At 39.9% G+C, this 15,930-nt stretch overlaps 1 protein-coding gene across 1 annotated transcript in view; it reads right to left on the bottom strand.

Annotated features, from left to right (window-relative positions):
* Positions 1 to 15,930, bottom strand: part of PCNT (pericentrin) — a gene marked incomplete at both ends in the record, with an annotated part of 67,153 nt that overhangs the window by 12,659 nt on the left and 38,564 nt on the right. Inside the window, 13 exons of the mRNA XM_010141978.1 lie at positions 8 to 29; positions 655 to 850; positions 1,671 to 1,868; positions 3,798 to 3,952; positions 4,356 to 4,461; positions 4,950 to 5,467; positions 8,048 to 9,173; positions 9,424 to 9,591; positions 10,167 to 10,319; positions 11,666 to 11,836; positions 13,065 to 13,292; positions 15,348 to 15,368; positions 15,850 to 15,930. Coding sequence (XP_010140280.1) covers positions 8 to 29; positions 655 to 850; positions 1,671 to 1,868; positions 3,798 to 3,952; positions 4,356 to 4,461; positions 4,950 to 5,467; positions 8,048 to 9,173; positions 9,424 to 9,591; positions 10,167 to 10,319; positions 11,666 to 11,836; positions 13,065 to 13,292; positions 15,348 to 15,368; positions 15,850 to 15,930 — 3,143 coding nt within the window. The remainder of the gene's footprint in view (positions 1 to 7; positions 30 to 654; positions 851 to 1,670; positions 1,869 to 3,797; positions 3,953 to 4,355; positions 4,462 to 4,949; positions 5,468 to 8,047; positions 9,174 to 9,423; positions 9,592 to 10,166; positions 10,320 to 11,665; positions 11,837 to 13,064; positions 13,293 to 15,347; positions 15,369 to 15,849) is intronic.

Below are 15,930 nucleotides of genomic sequence, written 5' to 3'. Positions count from 1 at the left end.
CTGCTGAAGCTTATATTCTAATAACTCAACTAGGATAAGGAAATGTTAACAGTTATTGGTATTACAGAGAGCTTGACATTATTATCCGTTACACTGTTCAAACTGGGGAGGCAGGAATCAGCTGTATTTAAGTGCTTTTGCCTGGAGTATTCATTTCTTTTCAAACATGAGATGAACGAGCAGAGAGATGTACATACACGCCACAGCTCTGCTCCTAGGGGACCAGGCAAAGTGAGCATGTGAGACTACAAAAGCTACTGCAACATGCTGCAGGTAACTTATTACTCACAGATTCCAAGCCTCATTAAGCAAACCCATCCACTTACTAGCAAACACATATATAAAAAATTTCCCAAAGCTAACCAGGGTACTTTACTGTCCTTCATGGGTTTTCTACACATATACACTATTTAACAGAGTGACCCTTCAGTTCTATTGCTTTGGGTTGTTTTAAAGTTTCTCTTTTCAGATTTTTCTCAACTACTAGTATTAGAAAGAAGAATTCCTTCATCTGCTAAAATCACAGGAAACCTGAATGCATTAGCAAAACCCAAGAAGTGCTTCTTTGCAAACCAGTATTTTTTTACCTTTTATCCTCCAGGCAAAAAAAGAAAGAGCTGACATAGAAGATAACAAGAACTTGGCAATCACTACCTTTCCTCCGAAGGTGGTGTTCTTGTTTGCTCCCATGATCTTCTGCATTGGTAAGGGTTTCCTGTAACTGCTGGAGCTTCTCCTGGTTCTGAAGATGTGTCATGCGTAGCTGAGCTCGGAGGTCCTGTATTTCAGAGAGCAAACTATTCCGGTCTGAGGAGAAGAGGTGCTCTACAACCAACTGCCTCTGCTCCTCCTGAAAACAAACGAAGTCCTGTTAAATCTCAAGGCTGTTCCCATATTTTCTACAAGGATAAACCCTAGAGAAATCCTTGCAGTATGTTTTATACGGAGGCAGCTTCAAACGACTAAGTTGATGCTTCATATTAATGCAAAATGTTAACATTAAGCAACAAAGAAAAACCCCACTTAGCAAGCTTCCAAATAGAGTGAGAGTTACTAATAATATACTCAATAGGCTTTGTAACAGAACATATGAATTTTGGGAAGATGGAACCAAAACATAGACTATAAAAGCCCACTGATCCCACACAGTCTGGATTAAAGCACAAGATAAAATTTAGCAATGGAAGAAATAAAACTGTAAAATCCTTAAAAAAATGAGGGAATAGAAGAGGTGATTTATGAGCACAATACTTTAAGAGGTTTTCTTACTTGTTTTTTCATAATATATTCCAGTTTTTCTGCTAATGAACTTTCTTCACCAGAGCCATGATTGGAGAAGTGAGACTTCAAGTCAATTTGCAGCACATTTCTCTCCTTCTCAAAGACGCTCTGTACTGCTTGCAGAAGTTCTCCTCTCCAGTCAGCTGCAATACCTGAAAATTCCTGCTAAAAACAATTTTTTTTTAATGGCACCTCTCAATCTCTAACCCTAAGAACTGTCTTCCATTTAAGCAGACCAAAGGTTTTTAAAGAGGCCTGTTCAAATCTCCAAGAGAATCCCTTGCTCTTCATGCACATATGTACTCACACACTAACTACATAACAATATGCATTTCTGTGTCTGTAAAAAACTGGTTCCCTTGCTTTAAATGATATTTTTATTGCCATACCTTGTCTCCTCTATCTGCCACCTTGATGAGGTAATCTTTCAGCGACTGTATAGCATCCAGCAAGGCTAAGCCCTCCTTTTGCCATCCCTCCATTGCCACTCTGGTCTGAGAAATGTTTTTCAGCTCCCTAAAACCAAAGGGATGTTCTAACAAAGCCAATATTTTGTGGCTCTCCTCATAGACCATCTTCAGCACAGTCTGAGAAGGAAAAAAAATGATAATGCATAATGTTAGGCATCAGGACCCCGACATAAATATAGCATTTGTATGGCATAGTCAAAGTACGAATGACAGCCTTGGCTAGTGCATCTTACTGCTGGGCACATCAAGACACTAACATGCAACGAAGCCAAAGGACTGTCCTCCATCTTTATTCTTTCTGAACTATTTAGCTAACTTTCCTGGGAACAAATTCTATCAAGTCTGAAGCCATTTTACTAAACCCTGGTGATGCCAGAAAACTGAATTACATATTTAGACAACCCTGGCTTAATTTAGCAGATTATGTGCAAGAAACATCTCCCAAAATAATCAGTCTTAATAATTTACTCAGTGGAAATTGTTTCCTCTCACATTGTCAGGCAAAATAATCTCATTTAAATAAACTCCCTGTTCATAAACTATTACATCATGCACAGCTGTTTCCTGGTCTCTTTTCAAGGAAGGTCACTGGAGATTTAAGGCCTTTTCTACATAAATCTCTTCAGAAATATCCCAGCCTTGCTGTGGAGCTCATTACTCCTCACTTTAACAATAACAATACAGAGTACTTCTCTTGAACTCCTGATATTTTTTCTTTGACTTTTTTTGAGTGACTTAAGTTTTGAACCAACTTATGTTATTTTTCTGTCACTGGAATCAAAACAGTCATTATTTCAAGAACCAATGCTAAACGATGACAAACTTTAGTAAACATTAACAACAGAAGGACACTAAAGAGTTCAAACTCAACATTCAGTACTGGAACATGGACTCGGATTTTACAGCCAGTAAAGTCTAGATTGATGATCCATAAAAGAGACTAAATAAAAACCTGTTCCTTAAAATAAAATAAAATTGAATTCTTCCATGAAGAACAATTTCTACAAAATGATGCTCTTTGAGAATTATTAAATTTAGATACAGAATCACGGAATGGTTTGAGTTGGAAGGGACATTTAAAGGTCATGTAGTCCAACCCCTCTGCCATGGGCATTGGGGAATTAATTCATTAGATCAGGTAGCTCAGAGCCCTATCCAACCTGAATTTGAATGTTTCCACAGCTTCTCTGGGCCAGTGTCTCAATACCCTCATCATTAAGAATCTCTTATTTATGTCCAAATCTAAATCTCCTCTTTTAAAACTCTAACCCACTGTCTTCCATTTAAGGAGACCAACAGTGTTAGGTGTTTAAAGAGGTGTGTTCAAACCTCAGAAAGGAAAGAGTTCCTTGGCTCCTCACTTTCTTCAAGTATTTGAACTCCCTGTAGTCTGCTGCACTTACCCTCGTACTTCTCACCAGCTTCATCGGTGACATGAATTGGAACACTGAATTTCTCTCTTTTACCAGCTGGACTTCCTGGAATGCCTGAGAGCTCACTCAGCTGCAGCACCTAACCAAAGCGTCCCGGGCATAGACTTTCTGAAACTTGCCTTACTGACTGGAACATGCAATGCAATGACTGCTTGGTCTCCTGCATATTCTTCATGCTCCTTGAACAAACTATGGCAGATTCCTCCACACCTTGAAGTGGTGTTTCCACAGCTCTCCATCATATCGGAATAACAAAAACAGGCAGGGGAGCATGATGTCAACTAGCCATTATAATTGTTATAAGTGGCTATGCTTATTTATGAAAAGCTTTCTGTAAAGCCTCCAAGACAAACCCATAGATCAGATCCATCAGTCTCTGTGCCAGAACAGCGCCAATGCTGCCCTAGCAAAACTTTTTCAATTGTAGCAAGACAAATGTCAGGAAATTCATCATATGAGAAATGCAAAAATGATTTGAGAACCATAATCAATTTTAAACCGCTACAGAACAGTTTATAGTGTAAAAGTAGCAGCTAACACCATTCTATATTAGCATTTCACTTCTCTGTTTCAGTTTTTATTTGCTGGTATGCTTATATTCATCATATGTTACCTTCAGTTGTGGTGAAAGTATCTCTTTTTCTCTCATTGATTCCATAGTGTCTGGAAGCATTCCACGGTACTGCAGATAAGCCATGAAACGAGCATCTAGGTGGTCTGATGTTTGCAGCTCCTGCTTTAGTTTAGCTGCCAAATTTGAGCTGGTATCTGAAGAAAGAGATGGCCCCCCACCCCCACAAGTGTTACTGAGATGAAAAGAACTTGAAACCAGCATAGCTTCCCGCAAAATAACCACGATTTCTTCTGCTAGTCAGAAGGGTCAGCTGAAGTTATTGTTTGAGATCTCAACCAGCTTAAGTAAGAAAGGTTTTAAGTTAAGCCAGGGCTCACTAAAACCCCCATGCCTTCTTCTCAGTTATATAAAGACGGAAAGGGAAAAGCAAATATAGTACAAATACACAAATCTTTCTAAACAAAAAACCACCTGAGAAAGGTGTAGCTTTCAAATAAAAGATGCACAGTAAAAGAAAATGGGAGAAAGAGGAAACATAATAATATTTTTATACTATGCTTAACAAAAGGTGAAAGGAATTTACAAAGTTAAACTTACTGCTGCCGTATCCATCGCTCATTGCATCTATGGCAGATGTTCTTGATCTTACATCGTCTTGTAAATCAGAAGGAGTTAGAGTTAGATTATCAGCTTCTCTCATCTGCTTGGAAATAATTTTTCACATTAATTTAGTTTTCTAAATCCAGCAGTAGAGTCATCTGCATTTAAAACAACTTTGTTGCTAGCGCAGATTTTAACAAGTGCGTACTTGAACATAGTGTTAGAAACGGCAAATACCACGGTGAACGCAGCACTGGGACTCTCTGGAACCCATTCCATCTCTTTTTTTTTTCTCCCTTTCAATAGTCTTAAGAAACAGACATGTGTTTATAATTAATTGCCCTTCAAGGGCAAAGCACAAAAAAATATACAACCAAAGATTAATTTTCTAAAGTACAGACTTTATCTTCCTGTGAAATGATACAGACACAAGTATTTGTGAGAGGTACTAACAGTCCTACATCCAGAATGTTACTGGTCCCTCCCACTCTTGGTGCTTAACTTTCTACTACTTGGAGCCAACGGCGCAACAATGATCTGAGGGGGACAGAGCTGAGCATTCTTGTTTAATTAGAATGAAATACCACTTACCAAAATCTTCCCCATATCTTGGTCATCATCCACAGAGTAAGTGCTTTCAGAGAAAGCTGGAGATTTTCTACCTACTTCCACTGCTGCTTCCTTGCTGCCATTTTCATGCAGGTTAGAATATCCCAGCAGTACAGAACTATTTTCTTGCATAGATGACCTCATGTGCATCATTTCAAGATCTGCACTTTCAACTTCCGAAAAGGGCGTCAGATGAAGCACTGGCTGAAGCTCCATGCTTGTATCTTGCTTTCTCATAATCTCGGGTGAGCCCCATGAAGCCAGACCTGCAATGAAATCCTGAAAGTCTTTCGAAGTGTCTTTGCCTATGTTCAAATTGTGTTTCGGAGATTCAGGAGTCTGATGAATTTCCAACATTTGCTGGCAATGCTTTTTCAAGTCTTGCTCCTTTTCAGAGCTGTTGATCATGTCTAGTTCTTCAGTCTTGTAATTTTCTTGTAATTGCTTCATCTGAGTTTTTTGATTTATATTGTGAATCGTCAAGTCAAACATAACTTCATCTTTTCCCTATAATGGAATAACACGTATCAATTGTAGGTATTTACATGTGATTTTACAAACTGAAAAACATGCATTTTAAAAGATCTTAAATTTAATAATTGTATTTATTATTACTCCCAGGTTTTGTGTAAAAATGATCTGACACTTTAGTGTATTTCATACTTAGCTAACCAGGCTTTGACAAGCATATCATCAGTAGGAGGAAAAAAAAAAATCTGTACAACAAACAAATGTATTTCTGCATAGCTGACTTGGTATCCATCAGGAAAAGGGGTCTTTCTCATAACTGGGTGTGTAATCTCCTACTTTCAAACAAATACAAATCAAAACCTGTTGCTTTCCTAATGGGACAAATCTCCTAAACTATCTTAAGACTTAATTCCTGACCCAGGGCATCAGCAAAAAAATGGTTAAGAAGCCACAGACGCTGCCATTTTGACACAGGAGAAACTGTCGACCATCTAATTCTAGTCATTGGAGGGAAAAGCAACATGCGTTCATATGTCCTATCATGTGAGACACACAGCAGCCACACATACTGACATGCTTTATTCTAAATTTTGGTAAGGCCATACTTGTGCCTTCCCAGACGGGTACCCTGGTTTGTTTTTATTTTTTTATTTTTCCAAGCACCAAACAACAGACTTAGGTCCACCATCTCTGCCAGAGGCCAACAGGGAAACACAGCTTAACATGGAGATGACACGTGTCCGTCTTTCTCTGTTCTTGTGATCCTTGCACATAACTAGCTATTTTCCAGCCTTAGGGCTTGGGTGTCTGAATGGCCACATAACCTTCCCAGCATCCTTCCCAAAGTGTGATGGCATGGTCATCAACCAGGCTAAGGCTAGACTTCCACCTTCCAACTGCAGAGACACCTGAATGATGTCAACACTATGCCATGGAGTATGCAGATAAATCCCTGCCCACCCTCCCACAAGGGTTCTCCTTTAGTCAGCATTTCTATATAAAGATTCTTCCCTTCCCCAGGCCTCTTAAAGTTATTTTCTTTTTCGATAGAAAAATGCTCCTTTCCACAAGCATGTCACAGACACCATGGGAAGGCTACTGTCGCAAAGCCACTGCTTCAACAAGTCCTACTGCTTGCTCCAGAAGGCAAGAAGTCAAGCCTTCTTCCAGTCTTTCAGCCTCTAAACCTGTTACTCACTCCACCCTGGAGGGTGACATCCAAATGGAACATCTCTGAACCGCATCAGGAAAATACCTTTACCCTCATGCTTATAACCTCAGGGATCCAGCGTGCCATCACCAGGCGACTAAGGAACCCTAAGGCTAGTGCCCAACTCACTGTAATTCCAGGGCTTACTGATGCCATCAATATAGAAACTCCTAAGGCAAAAGTAGTGCGCTCATGGCAAAGGCTGGGCCTCTTCTGCAGCAGAAGGGAATCTCTTGAAAATATATTTAGCATGCTAAGCTGCAGCTTCTCTTCTAACTCCTCCACAACTTAAGCAGATTGTCTGGCTGTCTTGCTTCCTCCACGGTTTTCATCTTCAGCGCCCCAGGCACTGAATTTTCTCGAAGCCCCTTCCCAAGCTGGTCCACCCACTTCTTTAAGAGAGGGTCTCCTTTTCCCCCTAGCTGCCTTCTTCCCCACCCCCTTCATCCCTGAATTCAAATCGCTGGTTTGCTGCCATCATCCCGATCACGGTTTAACAGGACTAGAACAATCTTTCTGCAGAGGAACGCTGCTGGACAGCAGAGCTTTGCTCTGTCCTTGCAAAGCAGCACCTCCACAGATTTGCCTGTCTGGATCCAAGGTCTGTACATCCCAGGCCATGCCTGCAGTCAGAGGTGTCACCTACTAACTACTCTCATGGGCAAACCAGACTTGTCTTGGGAAAAATGTACTTAATTTATGATCATTAAAATAGAGTTGGATGGCAAGAAACAAAAACGAACACTGAAACTGCTTCCCTGCCCTTCCTGGTCTTTACTCCTCAGGCCCATTTTCACTCCTTCATTCCAAACTGCTCTACCTCCTCCCCTGCAGTGAATATCTGCTCCAGTGTGGTCTGTTCCACAGGCTGTTTCTCATGCTTTTTTTCCTCCTCCCTCCTCCCTTGCTATGCAGAATTTTGCCCCTTAGTTTTCACAGCAATTCCACGCATATGGCTGATAGGCTTAGCTGTGTCTTCTGGTGGAAGCAGCTGTGCCTTGTGGTGGAAGTAGCTGTGCCCAGCATGGAGCAGCCCTGGCCTTTTCTCATAGAGGTCCTGCTGCAGCAACTCAGCTGCCAACACCTAGCCACCCACACCCAACACAGATCTTAGGATCCATACCAAAACCCATATTCAGCTCAGAAAAACTGACTGGCTTAGGTTTCCATGCATCCTTGTCCTGTTCTTAGGCCTTCCAGGCATCAACCTCTAGCCACTGCTGGAGAAACTACATAAAGGTAGACAGACAACCTTCAAGTGACTCACCACAGTCATTTTTATGCCATAGTATTCATCTTCACCTTTCCTTACAGCACTGAAAAGGATAAACTATATGGCTTTATATGACGTATAAAATTGGATTATTTAAAAAAATAATACTATTAAAAATTTAATCACATACCAGTTTATCAGTTGGGGAAGCCAGTACCACAGATGACTGATCAACATTTGCTTCCAGTTCTTTCAGCTCCTTCACTCCTTTTTCTAAGGCTCCGCCTTTTCTTTCTACCCAGCAGAACGGCTTGAGAAGGTCAGTCTCTTTGTGATCACGTTGCTCCTTTGGCTTGTAGGATTCCAACTGTGAAATCAGTTCACCTTTTTCCACTTCTAAGGCTTCCAGCTCTTTCACATATGCCTTGATTTGATCTTTCAGTTTTGCAGTGCTACTTTGCAGTTCATTGATTTCTCTCTGATAAGCTGCTTCTTTCTGATTCAGTGCTTGCACCTGGAAATCAAGTCTAGAAACTTCTAACTGAAGACTATAAACATCTTGAGCCTGACTTGCATCTCTCTTTTCCAACTTGGTTTGAAGCTGTGCTGCCTTTTTTGTTAAGTACTGCAACTCCGCCTTGTCAGCTTCTCTTTGATCTGCCATTGTCTTCATTAGCGTATCTTTCTCTCGAATATTTGCTTCCTTTTCTCTCACAGTATCTTCAAGTTCCTGGATCCGAGAAGAAGTCATGGTTGCTTCAACCTCTCTCTGAGAAAAACGTGTTTGGAAAAGGCTGTGCTCTTCCTGAAGTGCATTGTGCCGTTTTCTCAGAGAGTTCAGCTCTACAACATGCTGCTCTGATGACTCTTGTAATTTTTGGCTTTTTTTCTCCAAAGTTGCCACTTCCATTTTGAACTGCAATTCTTTCTCTTCCAGCTGCTGCTGCAGAGCTTCTCTAGCAGTTGAGGCAAGCTCTAGTTCCTCCTGAAGTTCTCTCACTTTGGAGAGTAGCAATGCATTTATTCTGTTTGGATGAGTATCTACCTGACAATCTACTAGTCCCTTCCTCAGCTCATTCTGGAGGTTTTCCACTGGCTTTCTTGAAGCAAGTTGATAGAGATCATCTTGGCTGTCACTGACTTCATGACATACTGGTCCAAATTGTGCCAGCTCTTTTTGAAGCTTCTCAATTACTCCATGGAGCTGTTCTACCTCTTCGTCTTTGTCCTTACGCAGCCTTTCCTGATCACCACGAAGGTGCTCAACAAGTGATCTCAGTTCTTCAATTTCAGATTTTTGGTCTTGCATAACCTGAGCAAAAGATAAGGCCTGAATCTTACTGTACGTCGGCAGAATCACTATTGTACATAGAGTTGAGGTTACGTTTTTCTTTTGAATCACGCATTTTACAACAGGAATAATTGCACACTGCGTCTGGTAGCTACTCAGAATGCTCTCCACTTTCCTGAGAGAATTATCAAGTACGTTTTCTTTACAATAAGGTTCTGTATACCTTGCTTCCCTCAAAATCAAACAATGAACATATAGTAAGTACTCTTACCTTATTCTCCAGAGTATTCTCTAGCTCATGCTGGAGCCTCTTCATCTGCTCATTCAAGTGATCAATTTCTTGATTCTTTTCTTCAAGCAGTGCTTGTGGGAATGACAAAGCTGAGGAGCCACTAATACTCAGGTCCTGATTTTGCTTTGCATGAAGTTTTGTTAGATCCTCCTGATGAGGAAAAACAGCAATCTCATTAGCAAGGACTTGTCTCCCAACTTGATGGCAGAACAGAACCAAGGGCTTTGTTTAAAATTTCTCCTCCCTACTATCACGTTAAAGAACTCAAGAACAAAACTACAGCTACTTAGTTTAGATGTGTACCACTGGGTTAGGCTGTCACAACATTTCTTGACTTTGAAGGTAAAAGATGAACACTTCAGCTGTCAGTCTGAAAACCGACAAGTTTTCTAACTTGTAACAACATTTGTTATGGCTGTAGAGGTCAGGAACCTTACAGGGCTTACTAAATGACACCACTGTAGTTCATTATTTGTCAGGGGTAGAAAAAAGCTAAGCTTTTTATTTAAATCAAATTACTTTGGATGATAATGTCATCGGCAGGAATCTTGAATATCGCGGGGGGATGTTCTCTAACAACCAGCATTAGCCTTGTAGCAGTAATGCAATATTCCCTTGATATGAGAAACAGAGTGTCTGTTTGTAACAGCACAAGACAAAAGACTCAAGAAAGGAAGTCTCTGGAGTTTTAGCTGGTGCACACCAAAGCTACGAAAACCTACCTTCAAGTGTGCATTCTCTAACTGCAGCTGGCTGATGCTGGAAGTGCTAAGGCTTTTTTGCATCTCTAACTGCAAGTTCAGCTGCAATATCTCCTCATTTTTACTGATCAAATTATCTTTATATTGTTTGAGTTGGTCTAACAAGCTTGCAATCTAAAAGAAGAAAAAAATACAGTTGTTTCCATTAAGTTCTCTTATTTAAGCAGAATAAAACTTCACTCATCACCTTATTTACTGAAAGTAACTTCAGTAAATTCCATGATTTAAATTCTCTCTAATCAATTTGCATTAATAAAATAATTGAGACAAAGAGAGTAAGAAGCTGGTCTTCTTGCTCCTCTGCTGTGACACCAAAGGACTGCAAAGGGGTTTTCCATTTTCTTTTAGAAATATTGAATTGCTCATAAAAGATATGTTAATCTGTATTCTGTACAATCAAGGCTTGACCACTGATGGAATTTGATATAACAATAGGAGACATGTTAGCATTTGATGCCTAATAAAATCACAAGTGCTTAACCTAATCACCATTCTTCTCCTCCAAGACAACAGGAATGAGCACTGCAGTGCTACCCCCAGTAACACAGCATTGAAAAAGCTCTCAGCTCCTTTGACCTGTAGAAAAGCCAATAACTACACATTTCTCTGCTTGTAGCTGTTGGAAAGCTTGAGATTTTTGGAAACGTTGTGACCTTGCCACCCACAGCTTCTATCATCTCTTGCCTTAGGGGATAGTAAGGAAGAATGCAAAAGGCTTAGTGGCTCCTCAAGCCAGACTTCCATGGAGTTGCCATCTGCAAGAAATTAGTTTTTATTATCTTACTGCTGTTGAAATAATGGTGTACAATTAATTGGAGGATCACTCACATTTTCTTCTTTGCACATCCTAAACTGGACTGTATGTTTCTATATTAACAGATGCAATCATAATTATGTAACATTACATAAACTTACAGGGGAGGGGACTGTATGTGTGTATAAATCCAACAAACATTCTAAATAACGTGACCAATTACACTGCGTCTCAGCTTAGCTTGGTAAAAGAGCTCATGGCTAATGTTCTCTGCCTCACAACATAGAGAAGGTCAGATGATATCATTAGGCATAATTGTCCTTTCTGGGCATAAAGAAATCACTGCGCCCTCTGAAGTCAAACAAAAATATATCTACCTTCCACTTCAGCTTTAGAAGGAAAGGAAAATCAGTTTATAACAGATAATGATTGATTGGTCTCACAGTTGATATGAATCATAGTTTCAAGATAGTTTCCAGGGGGAGGGGAGACAGATGGACAGGGGCTTGACAAAACAGAACAAAGCAAGAAGGAGGAAGGTTAGTTAACGCCAAAGCATAGAGAATACCGAGTAAGAAGTACATTTACTGCAGCATTAGTCACAGGGGTTTTGAATGGCTCCAATTCCCCAGTTACAAGGCTGAACAAATGTTTCTGCAGTTACTGAGGGGCTTGGAAGTCTGCAAGACCCTACCAAAACTCATACCTCTCTCTCTTTGGTCTGAAGTGCTTCCTGCTCTGCCTGTAACTGCTCCTTCAGCACCGGGGCAGAGCTGCTGTCTGCTGGTACTCTGTGCCTCGCTTCATCCAGTTTAGACTGCAGGGCAGATATCTGAATCAGGTTGTTGTACTGTTGCTGTTGCAGTGCCTCTTTATCCTGCAAAAGGTTTTTTTTAAGATGTTACAATTAATTGTTGTCAATATATGTACCCACCTAACTGGAACAATCCTGCCAAAATACTTCATCACCCCTGAAACACCCCAGCGCAAGAAGAGAAGTACATATTTCCAATGGCTGCTACAGAAACAGGAATTCAAACAACTGAATGGTTTTAGGGCACTTGAGTGCACTCCTTTACCTTTTCTAACCTAAGTTTAACAACTTCTGAAAATTTAGTATTCAGTGATATACTTTCTCAATTACATAGTATTTTATTTTTAAGAACCTAAACACCTTGTAGCCATTTCCAAATTCGTTATGATACCCATATATCTGCCAAGATAAATTTAAGAGGTGGAGACTTAATTTAAGAGATGGAGTGTTTTGCACCTCCAAGTCTGACTCAATCTTCTCTATAAATTCATGTTATGTGATTGCAGGGCACAGAAGGATCTCTGCAAAGCTAAACAAACCCTGTTCTTTCAGCCCCCTCTTAAAAATAATTTGCTCCAGCCCCCTGATCACCTTGATGGTCCTTTGCCAGAAAAATAATGTAAGCAAATATTTACAGAATTAGCAATTAAAAACTAATAAAATTAGTTTAGATTATGCCAGTGTCAAATCTTCAAACTTAAGAGACACACCAATAACACTTGACCAGGGAAAATTGCTTGGATGAAACTTAAACATTTAGCTTAAGAAGCAAGAAAAGGTTACTCGGATGTTTGGTAAAAGAAATATTTCTGCTAAATGGAATATAATTCTTAACCCAAACCTGGATTAAATCTGCAGTAGTAAAAAAGCACTAAAAATTTCAGACTATAGCAAACAGATCTGTCTCCAAAGACACACAGCAAAAAGAGCTACCTGTTAAGAAAACATGATTTTAAACATCGGTACTTAGTGAAGACCCATGATATTTAATACCCAGTAACACTATCTTCTAAGGAACTTTCAGAGAAACAGAAGAGTGGCTCTGATCCATGCGAACATGGCAACCGTCAAAAAGCCATCTCTGTAGTAAGCAGGCTTACAGTCCATTAAGCCCGTGTTTGTTTAACACGTGGCTGTGATACCCACCATTAGCACAGCAGTTTAACTCGCCACTAGGTGCCAGGCACAGTCTCAAACAACACTGCGACACAGTCACTGACAGCCCTGCAAAGACACTGTCTGCATAATGCCATAATGCATAACCCCCATTTAAATAAGCATTTTAAATTACTTGTTTTAATTCAGTTTCCACTTTCTTCATTTTTAGCAGTTGTTGTTCCAAGTCATGTACAGTCTTTGAGACTCCAGCACCACTGCGCTCCAGTTCTCGAACCTGTGCCACCAGGTTTTCTATCTCTTTATCACGAGCTGTAATTTCCCGGTGGTTTTGCTCCTTTTCTAACAACAACTTATTGTAATCATCCATCTTCTCTTTTATTTCTGCTTGCAAAGATTCCACCTATACAGAAATCACATTATACAGATATTCAGGCAATATGACAAACTTACAACTGGAAACAAGATTCATTTCATGGCAAAGCAGGTGGAGTTGCACTACGGACTAAACTAGTGCTAAAATCCCAGAGGAAACTAAAACTAGATGTAGACAGAAAGGATGAAAAAGTAGTGGTCTGAAAATTTCTTTTCCAAATGCAGCAGCTCCCAATCACACAGATGATGACTCTGTTAACATTTGCCATGTTCTCACACAGCATTGAAGGAACGCATAGTCTCAGGGACCAGTGCTCATCAAAAGGGCCTTGTGGTGCGGAGGGTATGTGTGTGTTGGTTTTTTTGTTTGATTAAGATTAAAATACAATAAGGTTACATGAGTTATTACTAATAGCATTAGATGTTCTGTAACCTCAGAACCTTCTTTCATTACTTTGAGGACTTCCAGTTTAAAGGAAGAAGCAAGAATTGAAAGATAAAGATGCAGCGTAACCTACAGAATGGCTGCAAATCAGAGAGACCGACAGTAGCCAACTCTAAACAGGTACCCTTTTTCAAAAAAATCGCCTAAAAATGAAGAGCACTTGAGCTCAGTGAGACCCAATCGTGCACAGAGCTGCAGGAAAATGGTCACTCATTTGTCCCAGTATTTAATGCAAAGGCAAGGCTAGGAGCACTAGTGGGTAACAGAGGCAGGAGAGAACCAAGGGTGACAGACTGTTGGAAGTAATAATGTCATTAAGCACACTGAAAGCAAGCTCAGGTAGGAAAGCAATGGGAAACCTTCTGAAAAGAAAATAATTTGAGCAATGCTGATGAGCAAGGAAGATGAGATTTCACAAAATAAAAGCTTCGTTCATCAATAAGTGTATGAACTTATGCAAATCCTGCTTCAATACTATACAATAAAAATTGTTTGTATTAACATATAACTTTACATCTTCAAAGTATTGTACAGATATTACTAAAGCAGAAAACCACCCTCTAGCAAAATAAAGAATAAAGTTAACTTAGTCAAATTAATAAGCACAGAGAGTGTTATAGACTAGTTAAGAATACCAAAAGTGATTAACATTACATTTACAACTGCTTGCAGGCCAATATACATTTCCTTAATTATATACCTATCTTATTCTCATCTCATCAGCAATTAATCAACTGTTAAGCATAACACAGGCCTTACAGTAAAGCTTTTCCGTATACAAAAATCTCTTAGAAGTCTTATACTTTCTAATGCTATAAGATTTTGGCACCAGAATTCCAGAAACAATGAAACTTTGTACGCCCAAGAACAAACACATCTTCAACAAGACGTGTGGCCTTCAAAATAAAAAACTTTGCCCTTCTTTTTCTGCTCTTTGCCACACTGTGAATAACACCACGTGGGCTGTGTGTGTGATGTACTCAGGAAATCTCAATGCCAGGCAATGGCATTCACGCAAATGAGAAGCCAAGACTGATGCAGAATGACATGAAATCCCTCTGTTTCTTAAGAAGTCCTGTCAGAGGCTACAGAAGGCAAGTGACAGTGAGGGGTCCTCCAGCATGGAAAATTCTCTCTATCAAAGATTCAGTTGTCCCTACAAGATTTGCTTCTTTAACACCACGGTATACAATTTCATAAAGTGTACATGAAAGAATAGAAGGAAAAGAAATTAAGTAGTATATGCATTGAAGTTTTGTTCAGAGCAGGGCCGCGAACAGAACCCGAAGGCTGAGGCACGGTGTATCATAGTAATTCCATCATCTTTGTTTTGTACTCCAAACCTCAACTTCTTTCATGCCAAAAAGCTCTCTTACACTAAGTAACTGCCTGTAATACATCTGAGCAACAGGCCAAGAGGATAAAGCACTCCTGTACAGGAAATTAAATTGAAAGTGGTTCCTCACTCCCTGCAAGAATTCTGTCACCCTAAAACATGTAACCTTATCTCCAAGCCAAGCTGAAGCAAGCCTTGATGTACCAAGAACAAGAAAAAAGCCAAAGCAGATCTAATTAATAGAAGAAATTGACAGGAAAAGGAAAGAAAAGTTCAAGAGATGTTCATGCTGTTTTCCATACCTGTAGAATCAATTCATAGTTCTGTACAATGTTCATTTATGTGAAAAAAACAAAAAAGGAAAAGTTAATCTTTGTACCAAGCATCAAACAAATGAAAATATGGAAAAAAGGACTGATTTATAAACTTAATTAAGACATCTCTTATTACAGCTGTTACAGCTGAAGAAACTAAACACGTTTAGAACCCAGAAGTCACCCCTCAAGCACCCTCTACCCACGGTAGAGCCAGATGTCTGTATCGTCCTCCTCAGTTCATTTAAACCAGACTCACAGGCTGTGAAACTCTATAGTTTCAGCATATAGAACATCTCCGTAAGAAATAATACAAGTACACTCTCACTTCCTAAAGGCCATCCAGTCAGCTGGGGGAAAATATCCTTTCTCTGGTGACAACAGAGGAAAAAAACCAGTCTCTAAAGAACCAATCCCCAAGACAATACAGGTTTCGGTACTTAACTGTAGTAAACAAACCCCTTCGGTCACTAAGTGTGATTTTACTCACCCTATAGTCTCTGGGCTCTCCTGAAGTCTGGGATTTTGCTGAAAGTTTTAACTGTTCTTCCAGTTTCTGAATCTCCTGCTG

Source organism: Buceros rhinoceros, unplaced genomic scaffold, assembly GCF_000710305.1.
Source record: "Buceros rhinoceros silvestris isolate BGI_N320 unplaced genomic scaffold, ASM71030v1 scaffold17748, whole genome shotgun sequence".
Lineage (NCBI taxonomy): Eukaryota > Metazoa > Chordata > Aves > Bucerotiformes > Bucerotidae > Buceros > Buceros rhinoceros.
Note: the sequence above shows the minus strand (reverse complement) of the source record. Positions and strands in the feature narration are given on the sequence as shown.